The 26068-nt window shown below is 35.2% G+C and overlaps 1 protein-coding gene across 1 annotated transcript in view; it reads right to left on the reverse strand.

The window, feature by feature from the left end:
- The window catches only part of LOC125658021 (A disintegrin and metalloproteinase with thrombospondin motifs 1-like), a 32350-nt gene that overhangs the window by 2222 nt on the left and 4060 nt on the right, over window positions 1-26068 (reverse strand). Inside the window, exons 4-16 of the mRNA XM_048889052.2 lie at window positions 23909-24034; window positions 23154-23270; window positions 22135-22220; window positions 19295-19374; window positions 19000-19104; window positions 18681-18838; window positions 11816-11879; window positions 5070-5205; window positions 4741-4919; window positions 4031-4148; window positions 3844-3933; window positions 1191-1360; window positions 1031-1094 (exon numbers count right to left, since the gene is read on the reverse strand). Coding sequence (XP_048745009.2) covers window positions 1031-1094; window positions 1191-1360; window positions 3844-3933; window positions 4031-4148; window positions 4741-4919; window positions 5070-5205; window positions 11816-11879; window positions 18681-18838; window positions 19000-19104; window positions 19295-19374; window positions 22135-22220; window positions 23154-23270; window positions 23909-24034 — 1493 coding nt within the window. The remainder of the gene's footprint in view (window positions 1-1030; window positions 1095-1190; window positions 1361-3843; window positions 3934-4030; window positions 4149-4740; window positions 4920-5069; window positions 5206-11815; window positions 11880-18680; window positions 18839-18999; window positions 19105-19294; window positions 19375-22134; window positions 22221-23153; window positions 23271-23908; window positions 24035-26068) is intronic.

Here is a 26068-nt window from a genome sequence, read left to right on the forward strand (position 1 = left end):
TTTAAAAATAAAAGTTTGAGTCTGTACTATTCTTTGCAGCAGGCCATGGGCCTCAATCCTCACCTGATTTATATTGTTTTGGAATAAGGATATAAATATAATGGGGACACTTTATCGGGATATCATACTTAGCCAAGGATCGCGATTGGACGGCTGTACAGGTTGCCTCTCATCAACTGCAGCCTGTCATTGTTGTGGTTACATATGTATAATATGTCTTTGTATCACGTACATGTCTTCATTATTTAAAAGTTCCGGAGGATAGAGGTTAGAATTGCAGCTAACTTGATCTTGTGATTATCAATGCCAATCAAAACATATTGCAAAGTATTTTTATCCCCTATACTTCTTATTTGGATTGTATTCATTTTGCACATTTCACGTGTGTTTTGTTAGATCAGGGGACCATAATGTTGTCCGAAGCCGTAGACAATAGTTTGGTCCGAGGATCCAACAAAACACATGCAGACCAAGACCTACTTCATAAATGTTTTCTTATACCTTTGTAAATTTACATCTTTCATGAAGAATATGATTTTCCGTCGAAAAAGATCTCAAACGTAGATCCATGTTTTTCTCTGATGTACGAGTATTCCACTAAAAGACGCTCAGCCACCTTAATTACATGTTTGTATTATCACTGCCTCTGTCATGCACAAGGTTTTAGATATCTCCGTTTGATAAATCAGCAAATCTGCTTTATTAGATATATTCTTATTCGTAGAGTTGATATTACAATTGTTCCAGTCTCGGAAATCACGGAAATTAAGGATATGGGTTTCTGATGAACACACATTTTTCACGGATAATTATGAGTTAATCCAAGAACCAACGAATGTCAATGCGATGACGTCAAATGGTACATTGGAAACATCAACTCGATACCTCAGTCAGTACTAAGCAGTCCAACAACGACTTTTCAGTGGACTGAACATATATATATAATTATCACTTTTAAAAGTTCAATTCAGCCTTTTTTTTTTACGGGTGAATTGATAAAAATTTATACCAGAAATAAGAACCAACCTACCAGACTTTGGAAGAGAATAGACAAAGTGAATTCCCGTATTATCAAAATCTCCCCTCTGGAAAATCTGCAAATTAAAACTGTTAATAGAACTGATGTATCTTACGGTAGAATACCGATAGTGAAGAAAACATGAAATCGTAAAGTTAGGAGGCATTAATACCTTCATGATGGCTGGTTCAGTTAATGGCCCTTTTGCGTAGAGATATGAATGGTAGTATGTATAGTACCAATAAGTGCCAGCGAAGGTGACAGGGTTTTCCGTTGCCCAAAATATCCAGCTGCTTGGAATAAAACTAGCCAGAACGACAGCATCATCTTTGGTGTACATTTCTAAGAAAGGTGTAGTTTATGCATAAAACAATACAGGGAGTATGGGCCAATCTACAATGTAGGTCTCTGAAGGTCAAGGTGTACCTAGTTTTGCCTTGCTATTTCCAGTATTGCGTAAATGTATCATATATTGTTCATATGTTGAGAATTTGATTACATTACCACGTTGTTTGAAAATAAATCAAATAATAAAGTAGTTTGTGTAATATAAAATGTTATCTTAGAAATTCAGATTTCTACCTTGGTTTTTGAAATGATGTTTGAAATCTATACAGCTGAAAAGAAGAGCATGGGGATGTGATTAAATAAACCTATTTACACAAGATGTTTAGGGGCTTAACGGTCACTTGAGTATCATAGCCCATACAGGGAGTCTCATATGTTTACCTGATCAGGATATGGGGCTCACGGTGGGTGTGACCGGTCAACAGGGGATGCTTACTCCTCCTAGGCACCTGATCCCACCTCTGGTGTGTCCAGGGGTCCGTGTTTGCCCAAATATCTATTTTGTATTGCTTGTAGGAGTTATGAGATTGATCACTGTTCGTTATCTTCACCTTGCATGTGCATATAAGCCTCAATTTAGTATTTTGTGTACATGTTTATGATGTTTCAAAAATGCATATAATTTTGTTTAATTACAGAAGGAAAAATGCAAGTTTGAAGCATATAACTCAAGGGCCTGAACTTCTGACACAGGAGTAATGGATACAACAATTTAGGTAGAGAGCTTCATGGACATCATCATACATTTAGTTTTCCTCAAATATGGATGAGAGAAAAGAAGATTTTCTAAGATTTGATACATTTTTCACTATGTGGCCTTACGGACCTCGCCGCAGGGCATAACACCTGGTCAAAAATTTCACAATTCAGGAAGAAAGCTTGGTGGATATCATCATACTACATCTAGTTTTTCTCAAATATATATGGGAATAAAGATTGTATATTGCTTAACGTCCCTCTCGTGAATCTTTCACTGATATAGAGCTGTCATCATTGCTGGTGAAGGGCTGCAAAATTTAGGCCTATGCTCGGCACTTACGGCCTTTGAGCAGGAAGGGATATTTATCGTGCCACACCTGCTGTGACATGGAACCTCGGTTTTTGAGGTCTCATCCGAATTACCGCCCAATTTAGTCGATCTTACGACAAGCAAGAGGAACGGAGAACTTATTTTAACCCGGATCCCGACGGGATGAGAGGAAAGAATATGATTTTGCAAGATTTGATACAATTTCACTATATGGCCATATTGGTCCCGCCCTAGGGCCTTGGACCCCTGACCTATGGGTAATGTTTCATATCAGGTTTAAAACGACATATTCTATTTTCAAACATAAAGTTCTCGGCAAACTAAGCTTAAAGTAATGATTATCAATTGATGATGTGTAACTGAAAGTTAAAATGTACATGCACATTTCAACATATCATTAAAAACTACCCATAGTATAATGCTTCACTGTAATTGGACATATGGGATGGATACATAGGTTAATGGAATAAATTAAAATTATCACCATTTGATCCAGACAAACTTTTTAAATCACTTCACTGTGAGAAGCTTCATCAAAAATATTCTAAATTTATTCTTGGTGTACATAAGAAAAGTACAAATTTTGCTGTAACTATCAAAATTGGGGAAATTCCCTTTACATTATGATATTTTGAAATCAATCATTTATTATTGGTACAGGCTTGAAAACCTAAATGAATATAGACTACATCTATATGTAGTAAATCTTTGCATTTCAACAACAAACTGTCATGGTACTCACTAATAGAAAAAGCTTTAGAATATGTTAAAATTGGATATCCGTTCAGAGATTTTAGTCAGTATAGATTTTTTTTTAAATTGTAAAAAAACAAAAAACAAAACAAACAAACAACCCCCCCCCCCCCCAAAAAAAAACCACTCGGTGATAAATACAATAATCGAAATAAATTAATTGATGGGAAACTATGCACTTATTTAAACTTAATGAGTACTTTGGTTTTGAGAACTATCTTAATAAAATAAAAAAAAATTGATATTAGAAGATCTAATTGTAAGTTACGGATATCAACTCATAAATTAATGATTGAAGTTGGAAGATATTCTGGCATTCCTAGGAATGAACGATTTATTGATTGATGTTTTCCGCCACACTCAACAATTTTTCAGCTATCTGGTGGCGCCCAGTTTTATTGGTGGAAGAGAGAACCCAGGTATTGTCAATGTATCTGGGAAGAGCCCACCGACCCTCCGAAAGTAAACTGGGAAACTTCCTCACTTACCGGCGCGAGCGGGATTCGAACCCGCGCCGACAGAGGTGAGAGGCCGTGTGATATTGTATATATCAGTGACCTGGAATTCTTCAGTATATGAGATACAGGAAAATATGCTTTAGGTCAAGGTCAGCACACACGAGAAACCATATACGCATTGTCACTCACGACTACGAACATCTACTTAACCTTTCCCACGTCTAGATAAGTCTTACCTAGAAAGTTCTGCTTCATTGTATAATATCCAAACTCAAACTGTATGTTATAGGCTCCGACTGGTATTTCTGTAATGACTTTCCTAGAACCTATAATAAGTACAAATACAGAGTTTATTTTTAATTTTGATGAATATTCTGGAAATTCGTTTTAAAATATTGACACCATTACATAATGATGTCATACCTTTGGTAGATAACTCCGTAAATGTACCCTTTACGACGTCACATGATGATCCATCTCCATTACAGACACCACATTCATCAAAAGTACCTCCATTTAACACACCATCGCAACCAAATTTCTAAAATTGTAACAGGTATAATATTATAAGACAAAGCAATGAATTATAGAGTAATGAAAGATTTATTCTAAAATAAATGAATGTATGTTTAAAAGGGTAGACCTCCTTTCACAATGTCACATACAACCATTCTATGGAAATATAGCGAATGCTTAATAATTACATTATCAGTTATACTTGTCACGTTGGGATTCAGGTTAGAAGAAGACCTCAGTATCCCTTGCTTGTCCTAAGTGGCGACTAAATGGGGCGGTCCTTCAGAAGAGACCGCAAAAACCGAGGCAGGTGTGGCACGATAAAGACCCCTCCCTGCTCAAAGGCCTTAAGCTCCGAGTAGCGTCCTCAATTTTGCAGCCCTTCACCAGTAATAGTGTCGTCTCCATATAAGTGAAAAATTACTCTTTTTTTATTTGCGGTTTCATCCAAAGTACCACTGCATTTAGCCGTCTCTTACGCCAAGCATGGGATACTGAGGACCTATTCTAACCCGGATCCCACGGGATCAATGGACAATAAACGTGGGTAGATTATTTTGTTAATTACTAAATCATTGTAAGATGATTTTAATATTATTCAATGCGTCATCGCATACCTTGCAGTAGCCGTCTAAACACCGGGCGCTGTAACCTTGTCTACGAGGCCAGTCATTGATGTCCATCTTATCCAGCATTCCAGGACAGGGCGTTCCTTGTGGCATCAAACCAAATCTGGTAAACGCAGGTGTTTTGTGCCCGGCCACGGGAGCGCAAAGAATCTCGCACTTTCCATGAGCTGGTTGACATTAAAAAGAATAAAAAGTTAATTATTATCATGTGTGATGAGTCCTGTCATTATCAGGAGTATACTTTTAAAGTGGCACGAAGTGAATACCTACTTTACACAAAATGATTAAGATAAAATAGTTTGATGAAAATTGCATACCATGTGGATTGAATACCCTTCCAGCATAAGTATATAACAGGGAATCGAACGCACCATTCCGTGACAATCTTTTGCAAGCTTCAGATGCCCTCTGATTTATGAGAGCGTTAGTGTTTGAATTGTCGAATGGACAGGGCTGAAATGAAAAATGGAACGACATTCTCTTAAGGATAAAGATGTCTTCGATGAGATTTTAAAGACGTTTATCAGAATAGATACCTGGCGATATAATGGGGATGACAAATAAATCAGAGTATTTCAAGTTGACGAATGAATTAAATCTGATTAAATTACATGGAACTGAATAAAATAAGTTATGTTTGTGAAAACTTATTTCTACAACAATGGCTATACCTGCTTGCTAGAAATTTGACCTTGATATTTTTCTTTGTCAAACAACTCTTCTCGTTTCTGTCCAGTATAATTAACAAGAGGCCCACTGGCCTTATCGGTCACCTTATTACTAGTGAAAAAGTATCACTACTCCCAAAGGCTATGAAATCTAGAAAAAAATTCCTGTTCTCAATTTCTAAGCTGAATTTTAATGTTCAGCAACAATATAAAACAAGACGTGTTCTTAAAACTTCAATGCCCCTTAAAAGTGCATACACTGATGAAAGGCTTTACATAATATAATAGGTGTATTAACATTAAAACATATGACTAATTTGAACCCATCCTGGAGTCAAAACCCTGGGATGTAAAATTCACTATTTTTTGTACATCCTTTCCTGCTATTCCTAGGCAAGCATTTAGATTTTATATAGTATCAGCAAACTTATACATAAACACTATATACTAAGTTTGGTCCCACCCTGGGGTCAACCCCTACCCTGGGGAATCATGAAATTTACAATTTTAGTAGAGTCCTTCATCATTGTCCATTTAGTTTTTCTTAAACATTTGCGATTCTAGAGATGAAGGCTTTGAAAATTGGTCGATTTTGAGCAGTTTTTGCCCCCACCCTAAGACCTCAGGGGTGCAGGAGTCCTGAAAATTACAATTTATGTCCCCCTTGTTCCAAAGATGATTCATGCCAAATTTGAAAAGAATTGGAAAGGTGGTTATCGAGAAGAAGTTATAAATTTGTAGTGTTCACACATTTAATAACTGACCATTCTGGCCCCCACCCGATACCAAAACACCAACCCCTTGGATAATCAAATTTACAATTTTGGTAAAGAACTATCAGCTCTTTCTAAATATCCATTTAGTTTAGTTTCAATTTAGTATCAATAGCACTAAAGAAGATGTAATTTAAGTGTTTTACACATAAACACTATATAGTAAGTTTGGCCCCGCCCTGGGGTCAGAACCTCTACCCCCCGGATCATGAAATTTACAATTTTGGTAAAAGCTTCCTTGCTCATCATTACTATAAACTCACTTTCTCTGCTAGATGCCCAGTAGTAAAGAGGAAGATTTTTAAAGAAATACATCAATTATCAGTTTTTACCCCAAAATTAAAGCCCCTTAGGGTGGGGGTAATGAAATTTATAATTTGCCGTCTCCTTCACCTACAAATGCCACATACCAAATTTGGTCAAGATTGGCCCAGTAGTTTCTGGGACAAAGTTGTTAATGGACGACGCACGTCGATGGATGCAGACCAATAGCAATAGGTCACATAAGTGACCAAGGTGACCTAAAAAGGTATTACACAGATGGGAATTGTGGACAGACAGACATACCGACCTTAAATAATATGTATTTAAACTCTGATATCTAGTATGAAAAGGTAAAAATAACGAACAGTGATCAATCTCGTAATATAGAATACAAAACACAGAGTAGGGCAAATACGGATCCTTGGACATATCAGAGGTGGGATCAGGTGTCTAAGCGGAATAAGCATCCCCTGTTGACCGGTCAAACCCGCCCTATATCTTGATAAGGTAAACCGAGTAATCAGTGTGGAAAGAACGGCCTAGCAACTGATATGAATTGCTTATAGGAGTTATGAGATTGATCACTGTTCGTTATTTTCACCTTTCATGAAATACGTCAGACAGCATTTGACCTAATGACAGGTTGTATTGGTAAATTACATATACTAGATGGTTGTAACGACCATATACTTTGCGAAATGTTGACTTTAAACAATACTATTGAAAGCCCTGTAACTTATTTGGCAGTAGTCTGACTCGATTTAAAAACTGATTATACGCAGAGCATGATCTTGCGTATCGAACCAGTTGAAGGATATAAACACCATATGCAGATGATAATGAAATATTGTTACATAAATATGGGAAGTTGACAATGGAGAAGCTGAAATCATACCGTTTGTCATACAGTTGAGTTGTTAGTGTGCTGTTACCATCTATGTTCAGTAAAATATCAAGTAGGAAGCAGATGTGAAAGTCTTTGGGGTGTCTGTTATTTCGACTTCACTGGGATATATCGAATTGACATATGATTGAAAAATTTTATTGTTAAAAGATAAAACGTCGTCGATATATCTATATGTCTAATTGAAGGCAACAGTAAGATATGTTTTTTCTCATGAAGAAGCTTTAGGATAAATTCTACCTCGCAAAAATATAAAAACACGTCACCGCCGTAAAATGGCTGAAATATTGCCAAAACGGCGTAGAACCATAAGCAATCAATCAGCTAATAAAGGAGTACTGTTCGATTATGCCAACAGGCCTAGTCTTAAATGAAAGGTGAATATAACGAACAGTGATCAATCTCATAACTCATCACTGTCTATGATGTAAAAAAGTGTAGTCTTTAATTTATCGTGAGGCATGGTCGTGTAAAGTGTTGAAAAGTCATACGGTTTGATGTTGTTGATTTGAGAAAAGCTTTGCGATTTCAACTTTACTAAAAGTTCCTTAGAATTTTTTAGAATCCACATTTGATTCACATCACTTCTGGCACATGTAATGGCACAGTACGTTTGAAGTCTCTCTTTCAGAACTGTTAATATTTTCGTGAGGAGCAAAGATAGAGGCTTGGTAGAACACTTACTGGATCCATCAATGTATCTTTGTTTGTATGGGTTTTATGAAGTTTAGGAATCCAGTATAGGTACGGTAACTCATATTCATCCGAACCATTGAATGGGATATTAAATGTGTATAAAACTGAAACATGGTTGTGAAGAATTTCATTTTTTGAAAGGGCAGTTGGAGTATAAGTACGATTACCAAAAGTGGAATTAATGCCAAGCTTGTTTAAAATACAGTTGTAATAATGAGCCATACAAACAAAGACAATGTTGTTAAAAGTTGTGTCAGTTGGAACCAAAATAATTTCCTCATGTAACCTATCTAATTCTTTCATCACTTCAGGTTTACTAAACACAGAAGGATAGATGGTATGTACTTTTATTTTGATGTGTCTAATGCGGGATTTAAAATATTTCTCCTACACTTTTAATCCATTCTGACAATGTATCAAGTTCTTGTTTTCGTATTTATCCCTCCGTCTGGTATAATCTTCGACAGAATTCATAATAGAGATGAAGTTCTGTCGCAAATTGAAAGACCGAGGTTCTCTCTATTTAGGACCTTTTAGAATAAGTGATTTGAGATCCACATTTTCAACTACATGTATATCAACATCACCAGTAATGACATGTCCAGCTGAACTATAGTTGAAAAAAAGACATGAAGAACAAGAACACGTAGGTGGAATAAATATAATATGGTCTATATCTAGGCACTGCAGAGTTTGTTAATTGATCGTGAGGATTGGTCGTGAAGTGTTGAAAAGTCATAGATGTTTATAATTTTGATTTGAGAAAAATTTTGATTTCAAATTTCCTAAAAGTTCTTTAGAATCTATTGGAATCCACATTTGTTTGACAGCACTTATAGCATATGTTGTGGCATACGTTTAAAGTTTCTACTTCAAAAATACATGTGTAGGGGATTGCTACAGCATATACTGGTTGCAGCCATGTATCTCTGTAAGTTTTTTTTAAGTTCCAGTACGTAAACTGGGGTATTAAATGTGTTGAAAACTGAGACATGGTTTTAAAGAATTTTATCTTTTGAAAGGGGACTGGAGTATAAGATGGATTATTAGATGCCAATTTCTATTGAAAGACAGTTGTAATAATGAGTCTTACAAAGACAATGTTGTTACAAGCTTTGTCAGCTGGAACCAAAATATTTTCCTCATGTAATGTAAAACTTATGCGGAACCAATTTTGATGCACCAGACGCGCATTTCGACAATGATGTCTCTTCAGTGATGCTCAATCGAAATGTTTGAAATCCGAAATAATAAACTTGTAAGAGCTATTTTAGGGGAAAACAGAGTGCCAAAAAGTGGAGTCAAATTCGTCTAAGGATAAGAGCTATACATGAGGGAGATATTCCTTAATTTTGAAATGAATTTCTAAATCTTATCACCTATCTCAATAAAATATCCAGAACTATTCATTAATTAATATAAATATGTTATTCGAATAAGAGAAACTACATTGTTACTGCATCACAGAATATACTATTTCAACTACATTGTATGTATATGCATGAGGGAGATAATCCTTAATTTTGAAATGAATTTCTAAACCAATCTAGTTATTATTTCAGGCTGACGGATAGATGGTATGTACTTTTGTTTTGACGTGTCTAATACCTTATTTTAATGTTCGTACTATACGTTTTTATAATTCTGAGGTGTCAAACACATGCATTTGTGATACTTCTTCGTTTCTGTAAACATACCAAAGCAAAATTAAAGTTGCTTCAATTCCCAATGAGTGTTTTAGGACAGAGGTCACTGAAACTGGTTCGAAGCAGGAACATCGATCATGAAAGATATATGAAAGGCAAAGATAATGAACAGCGATCAATCTCATAACCCATATAAGCAATACAAGAGAAAGAGTTGGGCAAACACGGACCCCTGGATATACCAGAGGTGGGAGCAGGTGCCTAGGAGGAGTAAGCATCCCCTGCCAATTTTCAGTATGAAAAAACACCTCTGGTGTGTCCAAGGATTCGTGTTTGCCAAACTCTCTATTTTGTACTCCTTGTGGGAGTTATGATATTGATCACTGTTCGTTATCTTCACTTTTCATTTAGATACACACTAGCACTCTCAGAATGAAATAAATCCAGGCTGTCCAGGTTGACAAAAAATTAAGGCTAATTCTAGAGTTAAGATGTTGAAATTGTAGGGCAAAAATTAGGAATTTTATAACTAAATAAGGATAGTTTTAGACATTTAAATGGATTTACCTTTGCAAATTTGACAATAAAGAAACTAACAAGAGGCCCACGGACCTTAATGGTCACCTGAGTATCATAGCTTGCATTTAAATCTTAATATGAAGTCCTTGGTGCACATGTTTGTGATCTTTCAAAATATGTATTCATTTACAGAAGAAGGAAAAATAGAAGTTTGAAACATTTAAATCAATTTCAACCCCTAGCCCATGAATTTCACAATTTAGGAAGACGTCATTACGGATATTATACCGTGCATTTATCTCCCATGACTGTGAAAGTAGAGAAGAAAATATAATTGTTATACATTTTTATTAGGTGGTCATATTGACCTGCCCAAGGGCCTGAACCCCTGACCCATGAATTTCACAATTTAGTAGATAGCATTAGCTTCATGAACATCATATTCATTTAGTTTTTCTCATATAATTATATATGGCAGTTGAGATGACAATATCCTAAGATTAAACATTTTCACTATATGGCCATATTGGCCCTGCCCAAGGGCCTGAACCCAAGAATTTCACAATTTAGGTAGATAGCTTCATGGGCATCATATCCATGCATTGAGTTTTTCTCCAACATGTGTGGGAGTAGAGAAGATTATTGAAAATGAGACCTTTGGTAAATGCATATTTGGTCCCACCCACAAGACCCCAGGGGTGGAAGGTAATAAATTTCTCATATTCCTCTTATCCTAGAGATGCTTCACACCAAAATTGTAACAATTCGCCATGCAGTTTTCAAAAAGAAGTTAAAAATGTAAGATTGTTAATGGACGGTGCACGATGATGAATACCAATGACAATAGGTCACCTGGATTATTCAGGTGACCTAAACTACTGTAAGTGCAGGAAGGGCATCTTCCAGGGTTCCATTTGTCCCAGCTGTTATTGGCTATAACCTTAATAGTAACACCTCTGTCATAGTCATAACCAATAAACAAGCTTGAGACATGGATCCACTAGTCAACTGCCTTTCACAGCATTATCTGAATAAGATCTGCAAACTACATTTATAATCAATACATTTTCAAAACTGCTAGAGTAGCTAAGGTAAAAAATAAAAATAAAATAAGGAATTGTCATGAAAAATTAGGGCCTTTTTAAGATTTCCCCTTGAATTCAATATATTTTTAGGAATTTTAGTAAAACTAAAAAAAAAGAAGTGATTTTTAAAAGGAATTTCAGGGCTGCTGGACAGCCTATAAAATCCCCAGTGACTAAACAGTACGTGAACTAATCGATATATCTAATGATATCACACAAATTTGAATAATGGAGGACCTTTCACTTTGTTTCTGGGTCACGGCGCAGTGTTTATCGTTAAGATACAAGACGGGTGGTTAGTGTTTAAGATCTGTTCGTTTCAAATGCATATGTAAGAAATAAAGAACCATTTTAAAAACTGGGCTTTAGATATGATGTCTAAAGTCACTGCTTTGGGGCAGAGTGTGATCAAATCTTCTGAGAAGATATATTTTATATCACTGTGAAGTTTCTTAAAATGGTGAAATGAACAGTATGCAACATTGAAAACATTGGTCTGTTTACAAACCTGTGGGTTACATGTCCGAGCTTCGTAGCCATCATCTCTGGCACAGTCTGGGTGATTCAGAGGGCTAAAAAATCAATCAGATGGACTTTTCAAATAAAAGACAATTGATTATTGATTGTAGTTTAAATCTCTTATGATTTGTCAAACTTAGACTTGTATCAAATAGACACTACAGCTCATTTTGTGCATGAATTACAATTTTACTTCTTTCTCAAATTTTATTGCATAGTTGAATTTATGAACCTAAATATGAAAATAATACATTTTTAAAGCTGAAATCATCGTTTTATAACATAAATTGATATTTTCTGACAGTCCATACAAAAACATTGAGTCTCCTCCTAACAGTATCCAGACACATGCGTGAAGAAGGTGAGCATGGCGTCCAGAGGAAGTGAACAGAGGGGATACCCAGAATTTGACAGACCCTGGGGGAAAAGTGGTAAAAATAGAGCAAGATCAAAGTCGGATGTGAACTTCAGTTTACCTGGGAGATTCACATAACCCAGGATAAACAAGAACGAAGCAGGGATATCAAAGACTATGCTTGATAAGTAAGTGCCAAATCTCAACAAGCGGTGATTGCCTCATTTTAAAACCACTGATTGGTCAATAGGGACATGGAAGGGTTACCGTTAAAACAATGATTGATAATTACTTAGTTATAAGTAGCATGGTATAGACCCATTATTGACAATGTGAATATTCATACGGGCCCCACAGAGGTATCTAAATATTCTTTTAAAAACAACACATTTGCTGTCATTCAAATTCACGTGATGTAAATCTGAGTCAGCAAGAACAAACCTTTGAATTACGAGTGAAGTTGAGAGTAAATTGATGATTTTTATCGTTTTATCGACAAAACACACCATTAAGATGTGGAAAATGAGCCGCAGTTATCGAAAATTATAGCCAAGTCGTTCTTGAAAGGGTTATAATGAAGTTTCCTTCCTATATCTCCCTACCTGAAAATGTTTACCTCTATTGTGGTAATTCTTTATACCTATCACATTTACAAATGAAAAAGAAAAGATCAGTCAGCCTATTGCTGGACGAGAAGGACACGTGAACCATTTGCACTTAAAAGTTAATTTTACAGAATGTTCACACTCGATTCCTTTTTCAATCATCGTACTTTAATTAGAAAAGGTGAAGATGAAAGGTAAAGATAACGAACAGTGATCGATCTCATACCTCCTATAAGCAATACAAAATAGAGAGTTAGGCAAACACGGACCCCTGGATATACTAAAGGTGGGATCAGGAGGAGTAAGCATTACCTGTCGACCAGTCACACCCAACTTTACCAGGTAAACGGAGTAATCAGTGTGTAAAGGATGACTTAACACGTCATATGATAACAGTGATTGAAATTCGATGCGTCTGGTAGAAGGTAAATTTTACACCTTCGGGGGTCCGTGTTTGCCCCACTTTTCATTTTGTATTCTTTATAGGAATTATGCGCTTGATCACTATTCAGTATCTTCACTTGCTCATTTAGCTTGCTCCAATGATTACACATGTGAGTCACATGATCTTCATAAGGTGAAAAATGATGAGGATTACCGAAATTGTTTTGGCCAATGTCTCCATTACAGCGGTACATCATCGACAAATCCGTAGATAAAATAATTGTTTGAAAAGTACCACAAACATTTCTAAAATCCATAGAAACTTTCTGATATCTTCTTTTATTTTGTTATTGATAATTGCTTGGTTTCAAAGTCACAGTGAAATATGACGTTATAGTGCAATTTACATCGACTGTACTATATGTCTCCATATGAGTGAAAGGTTCTCAAGAGGGACGTTAAACAATATACAATCAATCCATGTTTCAAAAGTCGCGCTGCCAGATGTCCAGGATTTGTGTGTGTACCTTATACAAGGATGATATTAGGGTCTACATACGTATTTTCTTATCCAGTGATTTAAAAAATAAAATCCTTAAAGGACACATCTCATGTTTTCAAAGTATACAATATTACATGCATTTTGTCTTCTTTATGCTTATAGTAATTAATTCTAATAGTTCGTTCGCCGAAATTTTGCGATATTTAACCACAATACAGACTTAAATCTAAGCCCCGATTTCAAAAAGTCAAGTTAATTAGGTAGGTAGTCACGTGGTACAGTGACGTCACATGCGCCCTTCGGATTGTGAAAGTACTGCGAGATATTATTAAAAACTCAACTTTTAGGGGCCTAATTAATTTACCATGGGCAACATGCAAGGTGAAGATAACGAACAGTGATCAATCTCATAACTCCTACAGGCAATACAAAATAGATAGTTGGGCAAACACGGACCCCTGGACACACCAGAGGTGGGATCAGGTCCCTAGGAGGAGTAAGCATCCGCTGTTGACCGGTCACACCCGCCGTGAGCCCCATATCCTGATCAGGTAAACGGAGTTATCCGCAGTCAAAATCAGTGTGCCAAGAACGGCTTAACAATCGGTATGAAACACGTCAGACAGCATTTGACCCAATGCGAGGTTGTATTGACAAACTAGATCGTTATAACGACCATAGAATTTGCGAAATGCTGACTTCAATCGAGACTGTTGAAATCCCTGTACCATCAACTTGTTTGTCAGTAGCTTACCTCGATTTAAAAACTGACTATACCCAGAACAAGCTCTTGCATATCGAATCAGTTGAGATATATAAACACCATATGCAGGTGATAATGGAATATTGCTGCATAAATGTGGGAAGTTGACGATGGAGAAGCTGAAATCATCCCGTTTGTCATACAGTTGAGTTGTTAGTTTGCCGTTAATGTCTACTTTCAATAAAATATCTAAGTATGAAGCAGAAGTGGACGACTCTGTGGTGTCCTTTATTTCGAGCTCACAGGGATATATCAAATCGACATATGAATGAAAGCTATCATTGTTAATAGACAAAACGTCATCGATATATCTAAAAGTCGAATTGAAGGTCACAGCGAGAGATTTTTTCTTCTCACGTAGAAGTTTTTGAATAAATTCTGCTTCATATGAATATAAAAACAGGCCAGCTAACAAAGGAGCAGAATTCGTGCCCATGGGAATCGTTTAAATCGATGTTGATAAATTGTCCGAGTTTTATATGTGTTCGCCACCAGTGCACACATATAGCGATGTAAATACCAAATTATAGCGAGTAAAGCGTGTATTAAATCGGCAAAATTGTGAGTAAATAATGTTTATATGGGCCGCTGTCTACAAACTGTTTGGGGATGTTATTCCTTTATACATCTGTAATTGGCGCTGTTTTTCTAAAATATACAGTGCAATCATTATTTCTTTTTGGATTAGACAAATTATGATACGTTAAATTGTTGACAACTAGGCCCTATGCCAAGCTATTGTCACGCGTGCATTTCGGAAAGAAAGAAAAAGACAACACACACACAAATCAATAAAAATATTCAAATTTAAAGTGGTAATCACATTATTTTATTTTGATAAAGCAATCTTATTACTATTTTTGAATTGTGATCTGCACGTCTTTAGGAAGTACGAAGTGGGAGCACGGCGTTATAGCCTACTGACGCACTCAAGATGCTACGAGTTCAATAAAGAAATAATTTTATAATTCAATTTAAAGTTAGGAAATACAATATTCTATTATTTGTATAATTAAAAGTTCAATTATTTTGTATCTTTATTTTTTGTTGTTGTAAATCTACCAGTTGGTAGAAGTTACATTATATCGTCGATATATGTTATTACAAGGTGAAGGTCAGTTGATCCGAGTGTGTATTGAATTTGAAGAGCAAAACAGAATGTATGCTATAGGCCTACCAGTGCTTATAGCTTCGATATATCCATTTTCTCGCAGTTTATCAGGGTCTCTGTCCAAGCGATGTTTGAAAAGGTGACTGGGTGTGTTTTTTAAGGTAAAGTTCTTGCTCCAACAAAAAAATTATCCACGTCTTTTTTCTCGTACCTTCCATCGAAAAATTGAAAAATACTCAGTCTAAATCCTTTCTACCGACAACTAGTACACCCGAGCACGGCACAAAACATCTTAATGCATTATTATTTACAAGCCGTTAACGTGACAATTGGTTTTTTGTCGATTAAATCTAATCTGTTTATGAAATGGCTAATACATTTTTCAAACCCGAGGGCGCATATGACGTCACACAAAATGGCGCGTAAACTAGCGAAAGAAAATATGCATATCGGAAGATTTGAATTTCATCGCTTTCAAACTCGAAAACTACGCAAAATATTTCATTTAAAACACATTTAAAGTAGTTTTAGGCATAAAAAGAGTTAATTTTGCTGAAAAAATGAAAAAGTTTAGAAACATGCGTTGTGTCCTTTAACGAGATTGCATGATCAATGATGACATTCCATATATTTTTCAAATAGAAGAAGCATGTTACATAATCAGAAGGTGAACTTTAGCATAGAATGAAACGACTCAATACACGCATTATAAGAATGAAACGACTCAATACACGCATTATAAAGAATGAAACGACTCAATACACGCTTTATAAAGAATGAAACGACTCAATACACGCATTATAAGAATGAAACGACTCAATACACGCATTATAAGAATGAAACGACTCAATACACGCATTATAAGAATGAAACGACTCAATACACGCTTTATAAAGAATGGAACGACTCAATACACGCATTATAAGAATGAAACGACTCAATACACGCTTTATAAAGAATGAAACGACTCAATACACGCATTATAAGAATGAAACGACTCAATACATGCTTTATAAAGAATGAAACGACTCAATACACGCATTATAAGAATGAAACGACTCAATACACGCATTATAAGAATGAAACGACTCAATACACGCATTATAAAGAATGAAACGACTCAATACACGAATTGTAAAGAATGAAACGACTCAATATCCGATTATAAAGAATGAAACGACTCAATACACGCATTGTAAAGAATGAAACGACTCAATACATGCATTATAAATTTTATGCACGTGATTTAGGTTTTTACACAGGTCGAACTTCGCATGTCAAAATTATGGGAAAACTGCATGATCAAAAGATACATCCTCATTTAAATCGTACAATTAATTCAAACTTTCAAAGAGAGTCAATTAAATTTTTCAAATAAAAATCAATGTGTACATTTGTTAAATAAAACTCATAGCAAACTAAGATGGTTTATTTTAATCATTAGTTGATGACATAGCCTTCTTGTTCATGACGTCGTATAAAGTAACGTAAAATAGGGCACAATTTTATCATAATCTATACTGTATTTATGTATTGTAGCTCTTATCCTTAGACGAATTGGACTCCACTTTTTTGGCACACTGTTTTTTCCTATCATACATGTAGCTCTAAACCTTCATTGTTATTTCGGATTTCAAACATTTCGGTTGAGCATCACTGAAGAGACATTATTTGTCGAAATGTGCATCTGGTGCATCAAAATTGGTACCGTATAAGTTTTACATTATATAAATAAAAAAGCTTCATACGAATATATGATAGTAATTTTAAGGAAAAATACAAAAAGAATAGATTTGAATGACGATATATGTATTTAATAATTGTGGAGCATATTCAGTGATTTGAAAAAGGGGGAGGGGCTCAAGAGATGAAATATAAACTATACTAGATCATATCCAATGAATCGCTAAAAATAAATACGTATATCAATCATTGCTAGTTAATAAGAGACCTGTAATACGAAAAAATAAAAGAATTTTGAGAACTATAATTTAATTTGAAAGCGGAACCAAATTTGGTCCCAAACGCACCGAGTCCTTTATATCTAAATCCCTGTATTGTGCTATATAAAATAAAATATTCAAAATATGACTATTAATGTGTTCATTAGAGGAAAAATTTATCGATGTGTAAATTCCGGACATTTTAGCCCACCCATTATATGAAATAATATTTGGAAATCGCATGCGTTTCTGCGGGACAGATGTCTGTTAATGACCGCTGAAGTGTTCTAATAAAGTTTGACGTCTTTTGTTTATTTATTTTTGTGTTTGACAAATGTTTACATATCATACAATTTTTTATGACCGTGCTATGATATGTAAAATTTAAATGTCAAGAAAATGAATAAGAACCTTTCGCATAGCGATGCATTCTATAAACAGAAAACAAGAAAATCGATAGACTGACAAGCAAGGTCACGCCATCCAACACGGGGAACACGTGACGTGGAAAGTCACAAACTGGGGCATCATTTTGTCAAGTATGGTAAGGATTTGCCAAGAGACTAACTTTGTAATGAAAGAGGTGACAATGTATTTCGATATAAGAAGGGTTTAGAAAAGTGTGTTTAGTGTATTGTACGAGTCTATGGTAAAGTGGTTTTTCACTAGTCTAAAAAACTTTTGAAAATCAGAGTGGCGTTAACCCAGTGGTCTCTTTGAATGACTCAATTTTCATTTTCACGTGATTAAATGACTTGCTTTGCAATGAAAACTACATTAAGTAGCTTTTTGGGTATTATGATGTTATAATGACAGCCTTTTAACAAAGCTCTCATTACACGGTATGAGGGGAAACTTTTGACATTCCATTTGTAAGCATGTTTTGAAGGCAGATGATACATGTACCAGAGGATTCGTTGCAGTTGTCAACACGTGATATATAACATTATAATCTATGAAAAGGCTTGAAAGCAGCTACTTAGAGACCGCAGTATGTACATGTAAGTAAATACTTCGATCACGCGAGTCACGTCATCTATTCTGTTTTCTATTTACTATGGTTTTTCATGTCTCTTGATGCTTCTTGTAGCTTTAGAACAAATTTAGTTTTTTTTACTAAAAATGTGTACATTTGCAATATACTAAAATACAATCTAGTCACTTTACCGAAATCAAGGCATGAAATTATACCTTGGATTGTTACAAAACCGCCTCCTGTAAGTAAGCCCTGTCCCACAACTCCTAGAGCAGGGGTACCACGCAGTCCATGGACCCCATCCCCCTGGCCTAACCACACCCGGTGTTTGACGCGCTTCAGCAAAAGGAACACATTTCCGCTTGAAACAGATCTGCATAAGAGAACGATGAATAAGGAACATTGTATGCACATAAGAATCATTTTGTGCATCCGCCTGGAAGGACGGAAGAACGTTTTAACGATAAAAGCACTTATATGATGATAGGCGAAAGAAATTTTCTTGCTAAATAGGTGTTCATATATATTTATCACCTTGCCAGCCCCGCAGTATGAACCTGGAATATCTGCATAGTGGGTAAACATCTGCCCAAACAGGCATCCTGGGTTGAAGTTTACACAGCTGTACTGCTCGCAGTTCTGTTATGGAAGCAATAAATTTGGTTACCGCATGTGCACATTTACATTATACTGATGAACGTTTAAAGACATTTGTCACTTGTGCGTTAATATTTCATCACATATATCTTTGATTTATGATTGCGCTCAAATAGAACATGACCTACAATATGGTAAATTTTGTTTACGATAAAATAAGAATTTTCCCTACCCCTAGATAAGGAAATGTCCGGAAATGGAAGTTAGGACCATACATATTTTCACAGACTTCGTCTAGACTGTATCGCTGGCCTGAAAGTTTATATCACTACGAACTTAAAGAAGCAAACGTCAGTAAAAGGTGCAAGTGAAGTATATAGCCATGTTTTGTCAGTTGAATTGCTTTGTTACAAGTATATCATGACGTACTTCATCTAGTTAAATAAGATTGTCATGGGACAATACTTCAGTGTGAAAAACATCCACAGCAGCAAAGATAGCGCGTAATTCTGTCAGATATATATATAGGGATATTGTAAATCAGCTTTAATACGTGATAACATCATATGCTAAGTATAGTACGTGATAACATCATATAGGAGCAAGATCAGCGTATGATCAATTTCTAAACCAAGACAGCCAACAAGTCTCGTTTAAACTCGGTAATTTCCCCAATTATAAGGCCTTCATAATGATTGTTTGCAAAGGCAATCTGTCATAAGATCGAATGAATTTTAAAGATGTATGGCCCGAATTACGACAATTTTCCCACCTTGTAAAAACGCTGTTAAATCATCACAGGTACGTATTTATGAGACTGTACATGTCATATTATTTCACCTGTTTTAACCAGAATTATTTGATTTTAAATCAGTGTTTAAAAATAACCGCGTCACTCTGCCATTCCATGTGACAATCACGTGACCACTTCAAATTTTCAGATCATCGATGGTCTTATCTGTCAAAAGCGGTGTATTTTGTTACAACAATACCGTGCCATAAGTTTAAGAGAAATAAAAAATATCAAATACCTCGTAGTAATTCGTTGTTTTATGCTCTTTCAGCCTTATAGTTAGACAATTCCGTCTGAGTTATATATTATGTTGGAATTCCCTGACCCACGTCGAGCTATTTATAGACGCCTAACACATTTATGTGTACCCACTACAATTACTGTTTAAATAATCTTCTTATTGTCTTCTTTTACATGCAAATGTGTTCAGGTATGTAATTAAGGAAAGGTTTATAGCTATAAACTAATTAAACTGCTTTAAAATAATTATGTACAAAAATAATACATGAACATGGGATCATACAGCTTTAATGTGTTTCATACCGTATTTTCATATTGATTTGACTACGGATTACACCATTCACCTGATCAAAATAGAGGGTTTTCGGATGGTGTAAGCGCTCAACATGGAATGTCAACTCCTCTTAGGTGCCTGGTGCTACCGCTGGTGTTCCCGGGGATTCATGATTGCCCTTTATGAAATTGATCACTGTTCACTATCTTTTTCATACGTTCATTTATTAATACATCCCCCTTGCAACTAAATATAAGACTATCCTAATAGTGAACTCTCAGTTGTCCTGACAAATGAAAGTATTTCATAAATTTCAAAAGGCGAGGTTCGAGAACAGCGATTTATAGCCATGTGCTATAGACATTTTTCGATTTCCCAGAAAGCCAGCAATTTCATTTTTAAAGATTGATACGAAAACGGTTTAGTTTTGCGATTGTAATACTGAGTTCGTGAATATTTCTTACACAACATTAGCAAAATGTCAAATATGTATTTTTTTCTAATAAATATCATGGGTCACACTTGTTAACCAAGGCTATTTAATGTCTTTGCAGCAAGATATGTAATATATACAATTTTGATCGTGGTTGATGCATACTTTCTGAAACCAAATTGCTTAAAAATAATTAGTTATTATTACCTTACTTACGTACAGTTTACTTAAATTGCCTAGCTGGGTAGCTCAGTAGGTTGACGTGTCTATTGCTGATCTGCAGTTTGCACGTTCGAGTATCGCAGGGTTTTAATTTTTTCAGATTACTTTCTACTAAAGCTGCATTTTAAAAATACATTAATTAAATTCTAAACTCTTCCATTTCAAAATAATATTGTACATATCCTCCACTTTCCATCCATATCAGATTTCTCTGCTGTGTTATTCCTCCACTTACTGGAACTTAGTAATCCTAGTATTTGCATTTGATGTGTAAAATATGTTTAATAATCAGTCAATATCAACGCACGCGTAACTTATTCTTAGAATATAAGTAAACCATATATCTTTTATCAAAATAACAGATTCATATACATATAACATGTAAGTAATTAACGAAATCTTAGTATTCACAAAAGTCGACATGTCTATGACAAATGATTAAGTACAAATGTACACTGTACGGAACACACACAATCCCACAAGGAATACAAAATAAAGAGTTGGGCAAACACCGACCCCTGGTCACACCAGGGGTGGGATCAAGTGCCTAGGAGGAGTAAATACCCTATGTCGAACGGTCACATCCGCCGTGAGCCCTATGTCTTGATAAGGTAAACGGGGTAATCCGTAGTCCAAATCAGTATGAAAATACGGTATAAAACACGTCAAAAAGCATTCGACCTCATTGTAAAGCACGAAAAACTAACAACATTTACCATCCAAAGTGTTAGATCTAAGTGTTGATACGAGGTCAAATAAATACGCAAAAACACTCAAAATGACCAACGACACGAACAACATATTTTCGGGAGGACCTGTCCCTTCTTACTAATACATAATGACACGTCTCGCATGAGTCTACTGTTTAATGCTTGATAACACATTCAGTTCCCCAAGAATTTCAACCGGAAGGGCAAAACGATGGATAAATGGGCGAACGGAGTTGAGCGACTTTTGTACCAAAGTTCGCCGCTAGCGACCTAGGTAAAATTATTTGGAAACTACTTCGCTTTATAAATATTCATTTATATAAAATATAAACGTTTTTATTTTCTACCTTAGAAATGGAAAGAAATAATTATTTTTATTATAGCTTAGTCTAAAGTCTACCTATTAAGGACGGTGTTAAGTGCCCATATCCGGTACCATCAGAAACAGTCACGTCTTCTTTGAATAGACATTGAGCACTGCTGCTTCTATAGTGGAAAAAATTAAAAACATAATTTAATCAAGCCACAATAGATTAAAAGAAAACCTGGCAAAACGACTGAACCATTTTAGTTTAACTTTCATTCCAAAATGACCTCAAAATCAGGTAACGGGCGACGTCGTACATGTTACTAAGAGACCAAACAACAATTTTTACTCCAAATAAATACGAGTAGATTTACGAAGTCATATAACATAGGTGATTCATGCCTATTATATTTACATTCACTGAATCTTTTTTCTTATATCTCTTTTGAAATTGACATTGCTTTCATCATGCAATAAATACATGTTTGTTGCAAACTAGTGCGATCCGGTTTTCTAGCACCACTTGTCTGCAAAATCATTACCAAATATGGAGTGTCATCAAGGTCAAAGGGTGCATTGGCTGTTCCATTTAACGTAACAAATGGGTCAACCACATGACATTTTAGTTCTTAATCCTAGTTTATATTTTTAAATAATACATATGAATATAAACAATAAAATGTCTTTCTTTGTTGTTTCATCGGGTGATGAAGGTTATACTGATCTAAATTTAGATTTTCAGTAAAGAAAACACAAACTCGGTGTAGGAGAGGGAAATGGACTCTCTTCATTTTAGAGGTAAAGCTACACATCTTAAACTTCTTACTGATTGCTAATACATTTCACCACATTCATCTCCTTGTAAAGATCCCTCCCTGCTCAATGGCCATAAGCGCCGAGCATAGGCCTAAATTTTGCAGCCCTTCACCGGCAGTGGTGAAATATTCTCGAGGGGGATGTTAAACAATACACACAATCAATTGCATAGAATCTGGTGTAAAAGATGATGTTATCAATGATTTGTAAACAATAGTACATACACATTGCAAAATCCCAACTTCTAACGAGTTCTTTACATGAACCAATGTTATGAATTTGGAGGATCGACTTACTGTAAAAATGAATTAAAATCTTTGATACTACATGAACTCCATCCGGCTCCATATCCTCCCATGAGACCTACATCATTTCCGGTACACCCCCTTGAGTGATCATGGTACATTCCAAGACTGGAATTAATGATAAGATAAATGATGTCATAATTGTCAATCACAAGCGGAATCAGGAGGCACTATAAACTAGTATTGAAGCATATTAAGGAACCGGTCAGTGGCAATATATATATATATATATATATATATATATATATATCTATCTATATCTATATATGTCTATATCTATATCTATATATATATACTCTCTCTCTCTCTCTCTATATATATATATACTCTGTTCACTTAGGCCAGAAGTTAACTGCTTTGTGAACAGACATTTCTAAAAGTTTGCTACATTACTTACCAAATATTTAATTGTATGCATAGTCATATTTTAGGATGTGTCCACGAGGTCGGGTGAGTACTGTTCATTTTATTATTAGACTTTTACCTTTTTTCAAATGATCAACTTTGACGTTACTGTTCAATTGTATAATACTTACTGTGACGTCATAGTACTTTCGCGTATGTAGTCGTGCGTTACGTTGCTATGAGAGATAAACACGACTGAAGAAGACTGGTAACACGGTCGAAATATTTCTAGAAAGTGTTTAGAGTTGGGTTGTTTGTTGTTTTTTTTTAGATTTTACTTTTTAAAAAAAAGACTTCTATAGAAAAACTTACAAATGTCTCTAGTTTGGCAATTAACTTACCTATGTCCTATTTCATGAGTAGTGGCCTTGTACTCCAAGATGGAGCTAGAACTCTCCACTGCACAACGGTACGATGGATTGCAGGCACTGGACTGATATGCTCTTCCTAAGACATCCGTGTTCATTCTGGATAAGTATTCACCATAAAATCATGTCTTTATTAATGAGTTTTTTTCTCGAAGTACTTCACTATCCTATTCCTAAAATATTACTCATTGTTTATAAAGGACTTTGGATAATAGCAACCTATATTGACCCCTTTCAAACTCAACGAATTTTAAAAATATCAAATATATCATTTCATAAAAGAGATCACATCCGCTACAGTTACACAATGCTTTCATATGTAAGGTCATCTGTAGGACCATGTAGGAGATAACCTTTAAAACGGACTGCTCAATGGCCGTAAGCGCCGAGCAATGACCTAAATTTAAAGCCCTTTACCAGTCTTGGTGACGTCTCCATATGAGATTAATAGAATCCTTCATTAGTACGAGTGTGAGATAGGGAAATTCCACCGAGGGGACAAGATTCGCAGTCTTGGACGAGGCTTTGCCGAGTCCTAGACAGCGAATCTTGTTACAGAGGTGGAATTTCCCTATCCCACACGAGTAAATAATGAAGGATTATTTTTCTCACATTTTAACTACAGTTTAGTGCATAAAATTAGGAGCTTTCAAAAAATTTTAGATTATCAAAATCCTCATTTGAACTTCGATGCAAAAACTAATTAGATAGGCAGAAAGAGCATACCCGAAAATGGTTTACACTATAAGTGTAAACTAAAAACCCCAAGGTTGTCCACCAGAAAGCTATACTACATTAAAATTTAAAGATAACAATGCAAAATATTTTTACTTCACTGTGTAACGTAAATCTTCACCGTGTAACGTAAATCATAGAAAATATATGACGTCACAATCAAATGACGTCGCAGCAATGTGAGACAGAAAAATCTCACATGGCTGTCTCACATGGGTAAAGTCGATCTCACACTGGTGATAATGTGAGAATAAAATTCTCGATAGAGAGAGACGTTAAACAAGAATCAATAAATCAATCTAAATTTTATCACATTTCGTGAGAATGTAAATTTTTGTGAACGTTTTTCTTTTAGAAGCATAGAGTGCAGCACTGGCTAAACAAACTTTTCTTATCATATACATGTGTGTTCATTGAAAAGATAAATCCATGACATAAATACAGAGTCTATCTGCACTCGATGTTTTGACAAAGAAAACCTGGGCGAAAATGATCGACTGATGTTAAAATACTATAAATGGAGACAGAACACTATGTTTATGATATTGTAGTAGTCTAGTTCTACGTCATTTCGATTAAATTTAGCTTTGGGATTCCTCCACACATACACTTCGTTTTGAAACAAACACACAACTATGTGTCAATTCAGGTAAACAAACACACAACTATGTGTCAATTCAGGTAAACAAACACACAACTATGTGTCAATTCAGGTAAACAAACACACAACTATGTGTCAATTCAGGTAAACAAACACACAACTATATGTCAATTCAGGTAAACAAACACACAACTATATGTCAATTCAGGTAAACAAACACACAACTATATGTCAATTCAGGTAAACAAACACACAACTATATGTCAATTCAGGTAAACAAACACACAACTATATGTCAATTCAGGTAGGCAAACACACAACTATATGTCAATTCAGGTAAACAAACACACAACTATATGTCAATTCAGGTAAACAAACAAACACACAACTATGTGTCAATTCAGGTAAACAAACAAACACACAACTATATGTCAATTCAGGTAAACAAACACACAACTATATGTCAATTCAGGTAAACAAACAAACACACAACTATATGTCAATTCAGGTAAACAAACACACAACTATATGTCAATTCAAGTAAACAAACACACAACTATATGTCAATTCAAGTAAACAAACAAACACACAACTATATGTCAATTCAGGTAAACAAACAAACACACAACTATATGTCAATTCAGGTAAACAAACACACAACTATGTGTCAATTCAGGTAAACAAACACACAACTATGTGTCAATTCAGGTAAACAAACAAACACACAACTATATGTCAATTCAGGTAAACAAACACACAACTATGTGTCAATTCAGGTAAACAAACACACAACTATA

This window comes from Ostrea edulis, chromosome 9 (genome assembly GCF_947568905.1).
Source record: "Ostrea edulis chromosome 9, xbOstEdul1.1, whole genome shotgun sequence".
NCBI lineage: Eukaryota > Metazoa > Mollusca > Bivalvia > Ostreida > Ostreidae > Ostrea > Ostrea edulis.